General features: G+C 45.6%; 1 protein-coding gene across 2 annotated transcripts in view; it reads right to left on the bottom strand.

The window, feature by feature from the left end:
* Nucleotides 1–18,132, bottom strand: part of MYT1 (myelin transcription factor 1) — a 345,874-nt gene that overhangs the window by 48,408 nt on the left and 279,334 nt on the right. For both annotated transcript variants that reach the window (XM_033914908.1, XM_033914909.1), the window contains 2 exons: nt 16,262–16,324; nt 16,105–16,173 (listed from right to left, as the gene is read on the bottom strand). In XM_033914908.1, coding sequence (XP_033770799.1) covers nt 16,105–16,173; nt 16,262–16,324 — 132 coding nt within the window. The remainder of the gene's footprint in view (nt 1–16,104; nt 16,174–16,261; nt 16,325–18,132) is intronic.

Here is an 18,132-nt window from a genome sequence, read left to right as displayed (position 1 = left end):
AGTTAGCTCCGCCCACCCCACCGCATCAGTAGCGTGCGACCGGGCTCCTCCATAAAAGGAGGAGAGCCATCGGGTGCCGCTACTGCTACAAATTGCTTTTTTGCAGCGAGGCAGCAGGGGAGCAGAGGCAGGAGAGCTGTGCGAGGCGCAGGGAGAAGGGAGAAGCGCCCGCACAGACAAGGAGACTTCGGGGCAGCGGCGAGTTAGCTCCGCCCACCCCACCGCATCAGTAGCGTATGACCGGGCTCCTCCATAAAAGGAGGAGAGCCATCGGGTGCCGCTACTGCTACAAATTGCTTTTTTGCAGCGAGGCAGCAGGGGAGCAGAGGCAGGAGAGCTGTGCGAGGCGCAAGGAGAAGGGAGAAGCGCCCGCACAGACAAGGAGACTTCGGGGCAGCGGTGAGTTAGCTCCGCCCACCCCACCGCATCAGTAGCGTGCGACCGGGCTCCTCCATAAAAGGAGGAGAGCCATCGGGTGCCGCTACTGCTACAAATTGCTTTTTTGCAGCGAGGAGAGCCATCGGGTGCCGCTACTGCTACAAATTGCTTTTTTGCAGCGAGGCAGCAGGGGAGCAGAGGCAGGAGAGCTGTGCGAGGCGCAGGGAGAAGGGAGAAGCGCCCGCACAGACAAGGAGACTTCGGGGCAGCGGCGAGTTAGCTCCGCCTACCCCACCGCATCAGTAGCGTGCGACCGGGCTCCTCCATAAAAGGAGGAGAGCCAACGGCGCGCAGCCGTTCGGCGCGCGGCGAAGGCGAGCGGCAAAGGCGCTCGCTTTAGGGAGAGCGCCTTTGCGAAGGGCCTCAAGAAGGGCCTCTAAACAGAGCCCTACCACTTTGAGCCAGATACACTCCACTCTTCCCACACAAAGACAGATACTCCCCTTTATCACACGCAAGCAAGCGCACAGGCAAACACACTCTTTCCTTGACTCACATTTGTTTTCTCTTTTTCTTTTCCTTGTTGAAATGGCAGGGAGAACAAGGAGCGCCAAGACTACTATCAAGCTCAACACTCCAGCACCTGGAGAGACCCGGGGGATGGCCAAGGACTCTACACAGAAGGCAGAGAGTGCCACTGAGCAGGGAACAGACGTCTCAGTGCTGACCGAGGCCACCCCCCTCCCACGGTATGCTTCAGTCTCTACGCAGACAGACGAGATGAAACAGGTAGAAGCGGACGAGGACGTTATACAGGAACTACGGAGCCTCAGGGAGGAGGTGAAATGCCTGAGATGCATCAGGGAGGATGAGGCATTCATCGACGAAGCCATCCAGGAATTGTCTCAGATCGCAGAACGAAGCATCGACAAGACCATCCTTGGCACTCCCAAACCTACAGCTCTAAACTCAACGATCGGAATACAGGAAATGATTGGAGATGCCGGTCCCTGGCAGCTGGTAACCTCTTCTACTGGCAAGCAAAGAAACCCCCCCCCCCATTCTCACCTTCTTCTTCTTTTTCTCTCAAACAGGGCAGTTCAACACCAACGTCACAACTTTCCCTGGAAAACAGATTTCACGTCCTTCAAGAAGGAACTGACGAGGATGAAGCAGAGGAAGATTCCGAACACAGAACACCGGCTGCAGTTCTCGCTGCTCGATCCACCCCCCCTCGGAAGGAGCGTAGAGTGGTGGTCATCGGAGACTCCATGCTAAGAGGCACCGAAGGACCAATTTGCAGACCAGATTTGCAGTCGAGGGAGGCCTGCTGTCTCCCTGGAGCCAGGATCCGCGACATCACCACCAGTATAGACAAACTTCTGAAACCGACTGACCATTTCCCTATGTTTCTCATTCATGTAGGTACCAACGATACTGCCAGAAGCACATCAGACAACATTCCTAAAGACTTCGAGGCCCTGGGAAGGAAGCTAAAGCAGACAGGAGCACAGGTGGTCTTCTCATCAATTCTCCCGGTAAGAGACAAAGGCAGAGAGAGGGAAGAGCGCATCCATAGGACCAACGAGTGGCTTCGCGAATGGTGTCTAGAGACGAACTTTGGATTCCTAGACCACGGAGCGACGCTACAAGGACTACAGGGACCTGACGGACTTCACCTAACAAAGAGAGGCAAGAAAGTTTTTGGACATCGACTAGCACATCTACTTCGGAAGGCTTTAAACTAGGTAAGTTGGGGGAGGGTTCACACATACATACCAGAGCAGTAAGGATCCATCCTGGGGAAGCAAGTAAAACCCACTCTTCTGAGCCTAAGGTAAGTATCCATAGTATACACAAAAAAACAAGAGCCACACTAACGGGGAAAGGCATATCATCACAAATTTGGAGAGCAATGTATGTTAATGCACACAGCTTGGGCAACAAAATCCTGGAACTAGAAACAGAAATAAGGAATGCTGACCTTGACATAGTAGCAATATCCGAGACCTGGTTCACAGACTCGCATGGGTGGGATATGGTTATACCAGGCTACAATCTACTTCGTCGGGACAGAGAGGGAAAATTAGGAGGGGGGGTGGCACTATACACTAAGGATAATATCAAAACTACCAGGATCACAGAGGTTAGATACACAGGGGAATCACTTTGGGTAAACCTGGCCAGGGGAAACGAAAAATGCCTTTACCTCGGTGTGGTATACAGGCCTCCAAGACAACAGGAAGACAAAGACAAAGAATTGATTGAGGACATAGAGAACATCACTTTGCGTGGTGACACAGTACTGTTAGGCGACTTCAACATGCCAGATGCGGACTGGAACACCCTCACAGCAACTACGAGCGGTAGCAAAAGAATAATAACCTCCATTAAGGGTGCACAACTCAAACAACTGGTATTAGAGCCCACCAGAGAAAAAGCAATACTGGACCTGGTACTCACAAATGGAGACAGTGTCTCGGAAGTATCAGTGGGAGACACGCTGGCCTCCAGTGACCACAACATGGTATGGCTCAATTTCAGGAAAGGCTTCTCTAAATCAAACACAGCAACGAGGGTCCTCAACTTTAGGGATGCAGATTTCGACCACATGAGAGACTTTGTCCATCAAGAGCTGCAAAACCATGCAGAAACTGACAATCCGGAAACTATGTGGACAAATCTAAAATCCATCCTGAACGAAGCATCTAGCCGCTACGTAAAAACAGTAAGCAAACGCCGGAGAAACAAAAAACCACAATGGTTCAACAAGGAAATTTCGGACCTCATTAAAATGAAAAAAGAAACATTTATCACCTACAAACATCTTGGGAAAAGGGAGGCAAAAGAAGACTATCTGGCCAGATCTAAGGCTGTCAAAAAGGCAGTCAGGGATGCCAAACTTCAAACGGAGGAAGATCTAGCACGGAACATTAAAAAAGGGGACAAATCCTTCTTTAGGTACATTAGCGACAGGAAGAGAAACAAAAATGGAATAGAACGCCTTAGGCAATCAGATGGAAACTACGCAGAATCTGATACTACCAAGGCAGAACTGCTAAACGAATACTTCTGCTCAGTATTCACCTGTGAAGCACCGGGAGATGGTCCACAACTACAAATAAGAGACAGCCAAAATGACCTGTTTCGTGATTACGAGTTTACACCTAGTAGCGTCTACCACGAACTTTCAAGACTCAAAGTAGACAAAGCCATGGGGCCAGACAATCTACACCCCAGGGTACTCAGAGAACTGAGTGAAGTCCTGGCTGAACCACTATCCGTATTCTTCAATCTTTCCATGCGCACGGGAAAAGTACCCCTAGACTGGAAAACAGCTAACGTAATTCCACTCCACAAAAAGGGCTGCAGAACAGAGACAGGAAATTACAGATCGGTGAGTCTTACATCCATAGTGTGCAAACTCATGGAAACAATGATCAAACAGGAACTTGACAAAATTCTAGACGAAGAAAATTTACGTGATCCACATCAACATGGATTTATCAGGGGAAGGTCCTGCCAATCTAATCTGATTGACTTCTTTGATTGGGTGACCAGTCATCTGGATGCCGGTGAGTCCCTTGACGTGATATATTTGGACTTCAGCAAAGCTTTTGATAGCGTCCCACACCGCAGGCTGTTGAACAAACTAAAATCGATGGGATTAGGGGATACATTCACTACATGGGTAAGGGATTGGCTAGATGGTAGGCTTCAAAGGGTGATGGTAAACGGTACCCCCTCGAAAACGTCAGCAGTGATGAGTGGAGTACCTCAAGGCTCCGTCTTAGGGCCGATTCTATTCAATTTATTCATAGGAGATTTAACCCAAGGACTGAGAGGAAAAGTATCACTGTTTGCAGACGATGCCAAACTATGCAACATAGTTGGCAAAAGCAGTGTGCCTGACTTTATGACGCAGGACCTAAGACAGCTTGAACAGTGGTCATCAACTTGGCAGCTAGGCTTCAATGCTAAAAAATGTAAAGTAATGCACCTAGGCAAAAAAAATCCACACAGAACTTACACACTAAATGGTGAAACCTTGTCCAGGACCAAGGTGGAACGTGATTTGGGAGTGATCATTAGCGACGATATGAAGGCTGCCAATCAAGTAGAGAAGGCCTCGTCCAAGGCAAGACAAATGATGGGCTGTATCCGTAGGGGTTTTGTCAGCAGAAAACCTGAAGTCATAATGCCACTGTACAGATCCATGGTGAGACCTCATCCTGAATATTGTGTTCAATTCTGGAGACCACACTACCGAAAAGATGTGTTGAGAATTGAGTCGGTTCAGCGAATGGCTACCAGGATGGTCTTGGGGCTCAGGGATCTCACGTATGAAGAAAGGTTAAAAAAACTGCGGATGTACTCGCTGGAGGAGCGAAGAGAGAGAGAGGGGACATGATTGAGACCTTTAAGTATATTACTGGGCGTATAGAGGTGAAAGACGATATCTTCAGTCTTACAGGGCCCTCGGTAACCAGAGGACACTCGCTGAAAATCAGGGGTGAGAAATTTCGGGGTGATGCTAGGAAGTACTTCTTCACCGAAAGGGTGGTCGATCATTGGAACGAGCTGCCTCAGCGGGTGATTGAGGCCAGCAGCGTATTAGATTTCAAGAAAAAATGGGATATTCATGTGGGATTTCTAGAAGAGTAAGAATCAGGGAGTGGGTCATTGGTATGGGCAGACTCGATGGGCTATGGCCCTTTTCTGCCGTCATTTTTCTATGTTTCTATGTTTCTACTCTGAATAACTTTGTATCGTCCGCAAATTTAATCACCTCACTCGTCGTACCAATGTCCAGATCATTTATAAACATGTTGAAAAGCATGGGTCCAAGCACCGAGCCCTGCGGCACCCCACTGATGACGCTCATCCAGCCCGAGTATTGTCCATTTACCCCCACTTTCTGTTTCCTATGCTCCAGCCAATATTTAATCCACATGATTCCATGGCTCGCAATTTTCCCGTAGTAGTCGTTCATGTGGAACCTTGTCGAATGCCTTCTGAAAATCTAGATATACAATGTCAACTGGGTCGCCCTTGTCTATCGGTCTGTTTACTCCCTCAAAGAAGTGCAGCAAATTCGTCAAGCAAGATCTTCCTCTGCTGAAGCCATGCTGGCTGGTCCTCATCAGGTCGTTTCCGTCAAGGTGCTCAATGATAGGGTCCTTTATCAGCACCTCTACCATCTTTCCTGGTACCGAGGTCAGACTCTGTAGTTTCCCGGATCTCCCCTCGAACCTTTTTTGAAGATCGGCGTAACATTTGCCACCTTCCAGTTTTCCGGAATCTTTCCTGATTTGATCGACAGATTGGCTATTAGTTGAAGCAGTTCAGCTATAGTCCTTTTCAGTTCCTTGATGACCCTCGGATGGATGCCATCTGGTCCTGGGGATTTATCGCTCTTAAGTCTATCAATCTGCCTGCATACCTCTTCTAGACTGATCGTCAACCCTGTCAGTTTCCCGTCTTCATTTCCAGCATATAACCTGACGGGTTCTGGTATGCTATGTATATCCTCTTCGGTAAATACAGACAAAAAAAATGTGTTCAGTTTGTTGGAGATTGCTTTGTCCTCCTTTAGCACTCCCTTTATTCCATGGTCATGCAAATGTTCCACTGCTTCCTTTGTGGGTCGTTTCCCCTTAATATATCAAAAGAATGGCTTGAAGTTTTTCACCTCCTTGGCTATTTTTCCTGATGTTGTTTGTGCTTATTACAGTTTTTGTCCGTTCTTGACCTTTTCCATTCCTTAAACAAAGTTTTCTTGTCTCTGATCACTTCCTTCACCTCTACAGTGAGTCACGCCGGTTCCTTGTTCTTTTTCCTCTTGGAGCCCTTGTTGATACACGGTATAAATAGATTTTATGCCTCGGCCCTGTGCCCTTAAAAAGGGATCAAGCTTGCTCTAGCGTTTTTACAATGCTTATCCTCTTCTTAATCTTGTTTCCCACCATAAGTCTCATCCCTTCGTAATTTTGGAAGTTCAGTGCCATGGCCATCGTTCTGGACCGATGTTTCACCCCTGCATTCAGGTCAAGGCGGATCATGTTGTGATCGCTGTTTCCCAGCGTCCCTTCTACTTCTACACCTTGTGCCGGTCCTCGCAGTCCATTTAGAATTGAGTCCAGAATTGCATTTCCTCTTGTATTTCCTTGACAAGTTGTTCCAGGAAGCAATCACCTATAGCATCCAGGAACTTGGTCTCCCTAGCGCAGCCGGAGGTGCCTAGGTTCCAGTCTATCCCCGGATAGTTGAAGTCACCCATGATAGCTGTGTTGCCTCCCTTGCAGTTGCGTTTAATCTCATCCGTCATTTCTCCATCAATTTCTTTGGACTGCCCTGGGGGTCGGTAGTAGATGCCGATCTTAGTGTCCAGTCCATTTGTTCCTGGAATTTTGACCCATAGAGACTCTAACTTATCTGTCTGTTGTGGTGTGTTCTCTCCAATAGATTCAATTCTCTCTTTGACGTATATGTCAATGACCCCACCTTTTTGAGCCACTCTGTCTCTGCGGTATAGTTTGTATCCCGGTAGCACAGTATCCCAGACGTTTTCCTCAGTCTACCATGTTTCCGTGATGCCTGTGATGTCAACGTTGTCTTTTTGTGCCATACCTTCTAATTCACCCATCTTATTTCTAAGGCTCCTTGCGTTCGTGTACATACACTTGAGTTTGCGGCTTGTTCCTTTCTTGCATTTCTTTCCCTCTTGTGTCCCTTTCGGTCTGTTTTGCCTGCGATCTGGTGAGTCTTCCCCTTATCTTCCTGCACGGTATCCCGAACCATCAACTCTCTCAGTCAACTGTCGGCTTTCACCTTCTTCCTAGTTTAAAAGCCTCTCAACTTCTCTCTTGATGTTGCTTGCAAGTAGCCTCGTTCTGTCTCTGCTGAGGTGGAGTCCGTCCTTCCTGAGTAGCTTGCTCTTCCCCCAGAACGTCGTCCAGTTGCACATGAAGTGGAATCCTTCTTCCTCATACCAGCGCCGCATCCACACGTTGACTGCTTGCAGCTCCATATGCCTCTTCTCATCAGCCCTGGGTACTGGCAGGATCTCCGAGAATGCTATCCTCTGCGTTCTGGTCTTCAGCTTCCTTCCTAGCATCCGGAACTGGTCCTTCAGTACTTCCCTGTTGTAGTTCCTGTTGCTCACGTTGTTCATCCCCACATGGATCACCACCGCCGTAACTTCTTCTTCCACACTTTCGATGATCCTGTCGATGCGGCTCATATGGGATTCATAATCGAAAGAGAAAAATGTCCAAAAACCGGCCTAAGTCAGCACTTGGATGAACATTTCTCAAAAACATCTAAGTGCCGATAATAAAAACGGGTTTTAGACGTATTTCTAAACGACCTAGGCCTTCATAGTGTTGCTGAACAACCAAAGCTAAACGGGATGTTTCAGGAGGTGTGTCGAGGGCGGGAGTTGGGCGGGATGTGGGCCGGCTTAGACTTAGTCATACAGCATGTGTAACCGGAAGTTTTACAACAGAGCCTAGACGGAACTTGGACGTTGTGACTTAGACCATGTAAAACATGGTCTAAGTCACAAAAACCCACCTAAAGTCACAAGATAAGCACTGCATAAAACAGACCCCCACACACTACCCCAGTGATCACCCCCCACCCCCCATAAAAATTTTAATCATAACTTTAAAATTCAGCCTCCAGACCATCATCACCTGGCCACCTGGCATAGGAAAGCCTAGTCGTCCAGCCCAGAGGCAGCTTAAGTCATCTTGGGGGTGGGTTAGAGACTCATGGAGAGGAGGACCCATGCCCATAAGCCCCTGTAATCACTGCATTGATACTTAAACATGTGCACTCCCCTATACACCCCCAAAACCCTTTTGTACTGGCATATAAGTGGCTCCTGCAGCCATAAGGGCTATTGGGGTAGTAGATAAGTGGATCTAGGGGATTCTGGAGGTGGTTTGGGGGGCTCACTGTAACCTATAAGAGAGCTTTAGGGAGGAGAAAACTTGGCACCCTTTTTGTGAAGTTCACAGCAGTGCCCTATAAGATAACCCACTATTTAGGTGGCATGTCTAGGTGTGCTGTCCATCACTTTGCAGACCCCTCCCATGTCCAACAGGGCTTGTTCTAGGCGTTTTGGATTTGGACGGAAAGTTGGACGAAAATGTGGTATAAAGGTAGACGATTTAGTGGCTTGGCCGATCAGATCGGCATGATGTATAATTAGACGATTTTCGAAACAAAAAAAAAGTTGGACATATCTTTCGAAAATGTGTCTTAAGCTGGGTTTTTTTTACATTGGACAACTTGCGAGATGGATGTAAACGGACTTAGATGTCCCTTTCGATTATGCCCCTCCACGTCTTCTACTTAGGCTCCAGGTAGGCAGGTCACCAACCAATCCAGTCTTCCTCCCACTATGTGGTTGTCGACTTGTCTGATGATGGAGTCCCCCATAATGATTGCTGTCCTCTCTATCTTCCCTTGATTCTCCAGCCGCAGATCCGTATCCTTCGTTCTTGCTGCTGTGTCACCCATTTCTTCATGGTGGTTATCCGTCGGGTGGTCCACACTCTCTGTAGGTGTATTTCGGCAGTTTCAATGTTGCTGGTGATTTTCTACGGCCTCCCTGTATGCCTCCTCTTTGAACTTCTCCAGCTCTCGGACTTCTTCCTCGATGGTGTCCTCTGTCTTGTTCTCTGCTTCCTCTATCTTGATGTTCTCTGTATCTTTCTCTCCCTTCTTCGTTGCTTGAAGTGTCTCCAGTTCCAGTATTCTACCCTTCAGGAGTCTGACTTGTTTCTTCAGGCTTTCCAGTTCTCCGCATCGAGTGCATATGTAAGACCGCCTCCCAGAGGGGAGGTAGTCTTACATATGGCAGATGGTGCAGAAAACTGAGTAGCTCAACATCTTGCTTCTGTCTGATGCTTCCATTGCTGCCTGCTTGCCGGTCTGTTGTGGATGTCTTCTGTGTCTGCTGTGGCTGTCCTCTGCGCCTGCTGTGTCCTCTGTGCCTGCCTGGCCTGGCTGTCCTCAGCGCCTGCTATCCTCTGTGTCAGCCTGGCTGTGTGCCCTCTGCGCCTGCTGTGGTCTCCTTCTGCTCTCCTTTAGCGGTGTGTGGTTGTGTGTCCTCTGTACCTGCTGTGTCTGCCTAGTTGTATGTCCTCTGCACCTGCTGTGGTCTCCTTCTGCTCTCCTTTAGCGGTGTGTGGTTGTGTGTCCTCTGTACCTGCTGTGTCTGCCTTGTTGTGTCTCCTACTGCTCTCCTTTAGTGGTGTGTGGTTGTGTGTCCTCTGTACCTGCTGTGTATGCCTGGTTGTGTGTCCACTGCGCCTGCTGTGGTCTCCTTCTGCTCTCCTTTAGCGATGGCTCGTTCCTTCTCAAGGCCCTTCGCAAAGGTGCTCTCGCTAAGGCGAGTGCCTTTAATGTTCGCCTTCGCCTTCGATGCGCGCTGAATGGCTGAGCACCGTTGGCCCCTCCCCTTTTAAGGGGAGCTTCGGTGATCGACGTTGGGGGGGTGGGCGGAGCTAATTCTCACCGATTCCCCTCTTGGTCTCCTGCCTCTGCTTCTCTCTCCTGCTCTTTATTTTTCCCCTTTGACTTCTCTCTCCCTCTGCCTCTCTCTGCAACTGCTTTTCTCTTGCTTTCTCTTGCTCCGATCAACTCCGCTCTGTTGGCCCCTCCCCTTTTAAGGGGGAGCCTCGGGGGAGGGGGGTAAAACAGATAAAATAAATAAATTGTCCTGTAGCCTAGAATCAGTCCTAGCCTTCCCTGCTAACCCCCTCCCCCATCTGCCCAGAATCAGCCTTGCCCTTCCTTACTCCCCCCACTCCTCTCTGTAGCACAGCATCAGCTTAGCCTTACCTTTCTTTACCCCTTCCCCATAGCAACTCCCGCACCATGGTATCAGCACCTCTCAACAGAAACATACCAGCATAAAACATTTTTTAAAAATTAAAACCATCCTGGTCAGACCAGGATGCTGGCTTTGTTCAGCGGGTTGCTGAGAAAGGAAGTTCGTGTGATGCTCTGAAAGAGCTCGTCCAGTTTCGGTAGCCTTTTTATAGCCTCAACCCATTTCTGAGCCTTGTTCTGCACCGCTGCTTCCAGCCCCCACCTCACTGGCTCCTCGTCCCCACTGTCAGAGTCCAAACTGCTACTGCAAGCTTTGAAGTAACTTAGAACAAGGGTCCCACACTTTTTTGGCTTGTGAGCTATTTTTAAAATGACCAAGTCAAAATGATCTACCAACAATAAAAATTAAAAAAACACAAAGCACACTGTATTTACAGAAAATGTTAATTACCATTTATATTCGGGGGGTTTCAAAGAGGTCAAGACAGATAACTTTAAAATATGCAATGTCACCTCAGTAACAACTATAGAAAAATAGACAAATATAGTGCAAAATATAGACAGCACATATAAATTCTCATAATGGACACATTTTGATCACTAAATTAAAAATACAATCATTTTTCCTACCTTTGTTGTCTGGTGATTTCATGAGTCTCTGGTTGCACTTTCTTCTGACTGTGCATCCAATATTTCTTCCCTTCTTTCTGCCTCCTACATGCTTCCTCTCCTCAAGACCTCATTCCATTTCCCAACCAACATCTCTCTCTGTCCCTCCTCTGCCACCCAACATACTCCATTCCCTCCCCCAACTTTAAACTTTTTCTTCCTCTCTCCCTGCCCCTCCCCTTTCTTTCTTTCTCTCTCTCTCTCTTCCTGCCCCCTTTCTTTCTTTCTGTCTCCCTGCCCCCCCCAGATCTTCCTTAAGTTGATGACCCATCTCCTAGGTTGGCAAATTAAATCTTATGTAATGCAAAGGACTCTACCTCTTAAGAAAAAGTCTCACCCAGTTCATTGAGTTGTCAGACTAGTATCATGCAACAATTAAATTCAGTATTTGAAAGGCATTTCCCTGAACAAATGAGGCAGCCAACAATAGGGTTACACGTTGGGAGAATCTGAGCCCAGATCAAGAAGGAGGCCATAAAATGTCATTTAATTTGATTGAGGGCATCCACCAAGGTGACTCTTCAAGAGGCCATGCACCATTTTAAAACTCTTAATGGATTTTAGGAAAGAACTGGGCCCCAAGTAAAAGCGCTAGCCCAATCCTATTCTAGGGTTCCGCTATACATAGGTAAAGCCAGTATTATTTCTGTATCTTCTCTTTCTTTCTTTCTCTCTCCCTGCTCCCCCCTTTTTTCTTTCTTTCTCCCCACCCACCACTGCCGATTTTTCCAAGCCGCCAATTTCTCCCGAAGCCGATACATCAACAGGCCAGATGCGTGCAGCGACTGCACAAGTCTCCCCTCCCCCCCACCCCCCGAAGCCAATTCCGACATCGGCGAGGAAGTTCCTGTCCAGCCAATCGCTGCCTGTCTGGCTCAGAACTTCCTCTCCAATGTCAGAATTGACGTGGGTGAGGGGGGGCGAAGGCTTGTGCAGTCGCTGCATCGGTTTCGGGGAAGCAGGGAGCACGTTGATGACCACCGCGGCCCAAAACAGAAGGCAAAGGGGCCCCTTGAAGCTGTGGGGCCCTGGGCAGCTGCCCTCTTTGCTCCCTCCTAACGCCGGCCCAGCTCAAGGCATTGAAGCCACCAAAAAAAAAAAGAACTTTAAGCGAAAAAATAAGAAAAGAAAGCAGACAATTCAAAAGACTTCTACACAGATTGCTTGCAGAAATTGAAACTGGATATGGCTTTAGCTCTCAGTCTAAGGGGGAAAAGCATTTGCTCAGAAAAGTGTTGGATTTCTACAACTCCTGGATTGTGGGTTGAGATTGAACACCTAGCGTTTGGAATCCGGAAGGGACATAACAGAACAGCAGTTAACATAGCTGGGTTTAAAAAAGATTTGGACAAGTTCCTGGAGAAAAGGTCAGTAGGTCTGTTATTAAGACAGGCATAGGGGAAGCTTAGTATGTAGTATGGAAGCTTATCTGTAGTATGGAATATTGCTATTATTTGGGTTTCTGCCAGGTAGTTGTGACCTGGATTGGCTATTGTTGGAAACAGGATATTGGGTCTGATGGACCATTGGTCTGTCCCAGTATGGCTGTTCTTATGTTATGAGTTGTAATCTACAGAGACTAATAAAAGTTTTGGAGTTCAGCTGATGAAAACACCAAGGTTCAGTTGGTTATTTATCTAAAATTATATATTAAGATGTATCACTGTAGGTGTTTGGGTCATGGCATAACTTAATGAAAATAATCCACACTACGTTCATGTAATAACAAAAATCCACATTAATAATATGCCAATTATTTCACATAATAAAAGCACCTAACAGTTCATGCTGAAACTGAATGGGATAGTGTATCATTTTTTTCCAACCATTAAAATCCTAGGGATCTACTTGGATCGTGATTTATCATTAGATGTTCAAAGTAACTCTCTAGTTAAAAAATGTTATTTCCTATTATGGAAACCTGATCATTAGATCTTACTTTAATTTGAATGCATTCAGGCATTTGGTTCAATCTTTAGTCTATTGTAATTTAGTTTATTTACCTTCATGTAAAAGGAACATCTGTAATAGCTGTCAGACTGATGTTCAATTTGAAGAAATTCAATCATGTATCGGATTATTATCAGAGTTTACATTGGTTGCAAATTGAAGCAAGAATATTATTCAAGTTTGGTTGTATTTACTATAAAACAATGCACGGCTTGGTACCTACCTACATCATTGATCACCTTAAGTTTGTTAACATAAAGCGCTTTGCTCGCGATTTCAGACTCTTCGCTTTCCCTTCGGCAAAATATTATCTACACAAATGATTTTTCAATGGAGTTCTTGCTTATCAGGTGGCTTTGTGGGATAAGAGCTTTGGTAATTTTATTTTATTTTATTTTTTTCAAAGTATTTTTATTGAGAATGGCAAAAGGTCCGGACAAGCGACCACAAGCTGAGCATAAACATACACAATGTCACAATATCACAGAAGATAAGAGGAACATGATACATCTTTAATTTTTAGGAAATTGATAAAAAATTATCTTTTTGAGAAATGTGCAGTACTCTAGTATTGTACACCGCACTGAACTGCACTAAAAACACGCTTGTTTGACATGTTTTCTTCTTAGTCATGTTACTGCCTAATTTATCATGAATTCTTAACAGTTTTTTACATCTTAATTGTGCTATTGTCTTAACTTTATTGATCTTATCAGATGTATCCTTTTATCAACTGTTTTTATATTGTATTTAGATATTGACTGTTAATTCTGTATTTTATATATTGACTGTATGTATTTTTTGTTGTGAACCGCTTCGAACTTCTGGTATAGCGGTATACAAGAAATAAATTATTATTATTATTATAAAGTGCTCCTTGTTAGCAGATCAGAATCACTTTAAGGACATACTAATTTGTAGAACAGGTGCACTTACATGCATGAATAATATCATAAATTGGCATTTACACGCATATGTGTTAGATACAGGAATAGGAGGAGAAGTACACAGATGGATCGGTAAATGGCTTGAAGGCAAAGGGTAAGCATAAATGGGAAATTCTCGGACTGGGAGAAAGTGACTAGCAGCGTGCCCCAGGGCTCGGTTCTTGGGCCTATCTTGTTCAATATTTTTATTAACGACCTGGAAAGAGGAAATAACATGCAATATAATAAAGTTTGCTGATGATACAAAACTATGTCGGGCGGTTGGCTCTCAAAGGGACTGCGAGGACCTCCAGAAAGATCTGAACCAGCTGGAAACATGGGCGATAAAGTGGCAGATGAACTTTAATATAAACAAATGCAAGGTGATGCATCTAGGAAAGAAAAACAAGGAACATGAGTATAAGATGTTGGGGGTGAAGTTAGCAAAATGCGAACAGGAAAGGGATTTGTGGGTACTGATTGACAGTAACCTAAAGCCATCAGCACAATGTGCGGCGGCGGCAAAGAAAGCAAATAGGATGCTGGGCATAATTAAGAAGGGGATTACGAGTAGATCGGAAGATGTCATAATGCCACTTTATAGAACAATGGTTAGACCGCACTTAGAATACTGTGTCCAACACTGGTCTCCATACCTTAAAAAGGATATAACTCTGCTGGAGAAAGTGCAGAGGCGAGCCTCGAAACTTATTAGAGGAATGGAACATTTGAGCTACAAAGATCGACTCAGGAAACTGGGACTGTTTACCCTTGAGAAGAGAAGACTGAGAGGGGATTTGATAGAGACTTTTAAAATATTAAAAGGATTTGATAAAATAGACCAAGAGGCAGCATTACTGAAATATTCAGATGTGACACGGACAAGAGGTCATAGCCTGAAACTGAGTGGCAGCAGGTTCAGGACAAATGTCAGGAAATTTTGTTTCACACAGCGTGTGGTGGGTGCTTGGAATGCACTCCCGGAGGAGGTTGTGGAGGAGACTACTGTTCTGGGATTCAAGCGCAAGTTGGATGCACATCTTCTTGCATATCATATTGAGGGATACGATAAATCCGGGTCTCCAAAAAGGAGTATTTAAATGGGCCGCCGCGTGTGCGGATCGCCGGACTAAATGGACCTCGGTCTGATCCGGTGAAGGCGTTTCTTATGTTCTTATACTATTCTATATAATTGGTGTGCTAGTCTCATAGGGGCTGATTCTATAATGGGCACCTAAAATTAGACACCTAACTTAATTAGCAAAATACCCTTAATAGGCTCAGTAATTGCTTTAAAAAAATTAATTGGATGATAGGCACCTATCTTATGCTATAAAACACAGGCGCCTATTGCATGGCGCTTAGTGGCACTTAACGCCTAAGAAGGCATTTTTATGGGTGGAGCTAAGCACGATTCTCCAAAAACGTAGGTCCCTGAAATGTAGGCCTTTTAAACTCCTGCCTAAGTTTTTACTTAGGCGCTGCTAGCTGCGATTCTGTAAACTGTGCCTATGTGTGACTGACATACGGCTGGGGCTTAGTTTTTAGGCACCAGCCGATTTAGGCACTGTTTATAGAATCAGTCCCATAATGCATAAAACCCAAATGGACTGTACCAGTGGGTGGAGCATGGGTGTTCCACCTGGCAATGCACACACCTTATAGAATAGTATCAGATGAACACATTGTCAGACACGCTTAGGCGTGCCAACTTATGCCCGGCCTAAGCTGTCACACCTGATATGCAAAAAGCGAAAGATAAAAGCAGCCTCAGGTGGAAGACCGTAAGAAACAACAAAGCAAGGCGGTGATGACAAAATGTGGCAAGCAAAATAATTTATTAAATCCAGTGGTTGGTGGCACAAATCAGGACCCACATCAGGGGTCAAACATAAAAACTTAAAAACAACAAAATGCAAAAATAAGATTGTTGTTTTTCAGTTTGCATGTTTGACCCCCTAAATGCAGACAATCTCTTGCCGAAACATAACTGTGTCGGATCCTGATTTGTGCCACCAACCACTGGATATAACAAATTATTTTGCTTTCCACATTTTGCCATCACTGTCTTGGTTGTTGTTTCTCACGCATAAGTTTTGGTGCACCAAAGCAGCTTTGTATTACTGTTCTATAATGGATTAGGAGTGTCATAATGCTGTTATAGACTTGGTGTTAAGCACACATTTGAGGGCCACTTTATAGAAATGACTCTTTTTTCATTTAAAAAATGTGTTCTGTAACTTCACTGCTTTTGATTGACCTTAATAGTGCAGAAAGGAGGAAAAGCAGAAGTGTAGCAAACAGGAAAGGAGAATCGAGTTCAGTAGAGACATACTTGAGGTCAGCAGAGTGTGCAGCCATGAGGTTTCTGAGACTCTTGTCAGCAAGAGGGCAACCAGAAAGGCTGAAAGAGAAGAGAGGCAATACCTGGATCAGCCATAAAAAGGGGGAAACCTGAGAGCCATACTTTGACTATTCTATTGAGAACCAACCTGCGGTGGGAGGCGTAGTTTCCTGTGATGTGTCCACTGCCGTCACAGCCTGGGGTAGGACAGCTAAATAAACATAAAATGACAAAGAGTAATCACCAGCATGGTAATGAGTGCCAAAAACTAACACATGTGGGAACAGGGGAAAGGGAAACAGGACCCCACTAATAGCCAATGTACTAAAATGCAAATATTTTACAAAAGAGGCCAGCATTTCAGTGCTTTCCATCTTTTTGGTGCATTTGCTCTTTTTGGAAAAAAGCTTGAAATGCCTGCTTTGCAAGTAGTAAAATTTTACTCACTAAAATGCACTACTGTGTTAATGCACATTAATAGTGGTAACGTGCATAATTAGTAAATACTGTAGATCCCTTTCATACCTGCAGGAAATAATCTACGTTGATGCAAGAGAGCATGGTAGTGTGGTTCTGCTTTTACTAAATCTAGCCCATAATCTGCTACAAGCCAAATTTTACTAAACTTCTGAATTAATAAGCAACTACAATGTAATATCATTAAAGCATCCCAATAACACAGAACAAATTTAAAAAAAAAAAAACAACAGTGTACAAAGACATTTTCACAAGCTGTTTTTTTCAAAAAAGGATAATCTAAATGATGGGTTCCAGAGCAGTGGGTTTGCTATGGAGCATGCTTGCATCTGTAGCAAACTTGAGTGGAGAGGAGAGCGCCAAACCCATGGAAAATTGTTTTTCTTTTAGATTACTGAAGCATTTGTAGCACTCTTCTGTGGACTGTGGGGTTTTAAGCAGAGAATTAAATTCCTCTGCTCATTTTTACCCTTAGAAATCAGAAAAAACAAACAAACCCTGTTCTTTTGGCTTCTTGTGGGGAAGGGGTAAAACGCCGACCTGACGGACCTCGCGGATCTAAACCCATATGGCCTTAAAAATCTGAGGTCCGTGTCGGTCCGTGTCCGTGGCGCTTGTAGTTTCTGTCGCTGACAGACCTTGATGAGATTTTAGCACTGACGGATCCGTCTCAGCATAGGGAGGGAAAAGTGTTAGGATCCGTCAGCGCTAAAATCTCTTCGAGGTCTGTCAGAGCCAGAGACTCGTGCTGCAGTTTGGAGACTTCTTTTCCATAACGCACATCCAAAACCTATGTCTCCACTCTCTTGGCTTCTGCTCTGCCGCTCCAGCACTAATCTCTGGCTCTGACAGACCTTCAAGAGATTTTAGCGCTGACGGATCCTAACACTTTTCCCTCCCTATGCTGAGACGGATCCGTCAGCGCTAAAATCTCATCAAGGTCTGTCAGCGACAGAAACTACAAGCGCCACGGACACGGACCTCAGATTTTTAAGGCCGTACGGGTTTAGATCCGCAAAGTCCGTCAGGTCGGTGAGGTCCGCGTTTTACCCCTTCCCCTTCTTGTGCCATTTATTGCTAAATTAGAGAAGAATTCAAATAAACTTCCTCTTGTTTGTGAAATGATCCTCAGCTATTCACAAGCTGCCTGGATAACAGTACATGCTAGAAGATATTGTACCTCACTGGGGGCACAGTCCGTAGCCTAAAAGAAGGCTGCCAATCGTATGCCAATCGTGCAACAGCACTGTTTATAGAGTTGCGACTTCGTGAAAGGTAGGAACCAGAAATGTAGGGTTTTCAAGGCCTACATTTCCGGTGCCTACCTTTCACGTGAATCGCAGCTACAACGCGTAATGCCACTTGCAGTGTTAGCTAAGCCTACAGTGTCATTAGATGTTGTAAAGAACCTCTGTAGCTGCGATGCAGGCACCTTTCTTTTTAGAAGACAGTAGGCACTTAAGGGCAAATTCGATAAGAAGCGTCCAAAAGTTAGGCGCGATTCAAGTAACATTGGGTGCTGTTTAATGAATCACGCTGAGC

The sequence above is a fragment of the Geotrypetes seraphini genome, chromosome 11, assembly GCF_902459505.1.
Source record: "Geotrypetes seraphini chromosome 11, aGeoSer1.1, whole genome shotgun sequence".
Lineage (NCBI taxonomy): Eukaryota > Metazoa > Chordata > Amphibia > Gymnophiona > Dermophiidae > Geotrypetes > Geotrypetes seraphini.
The sequence above is the reverse complement of the archived record's forward strand: the minus strand, read 5'-3'. Positions and strand labels throughout refer to the sequence as shown.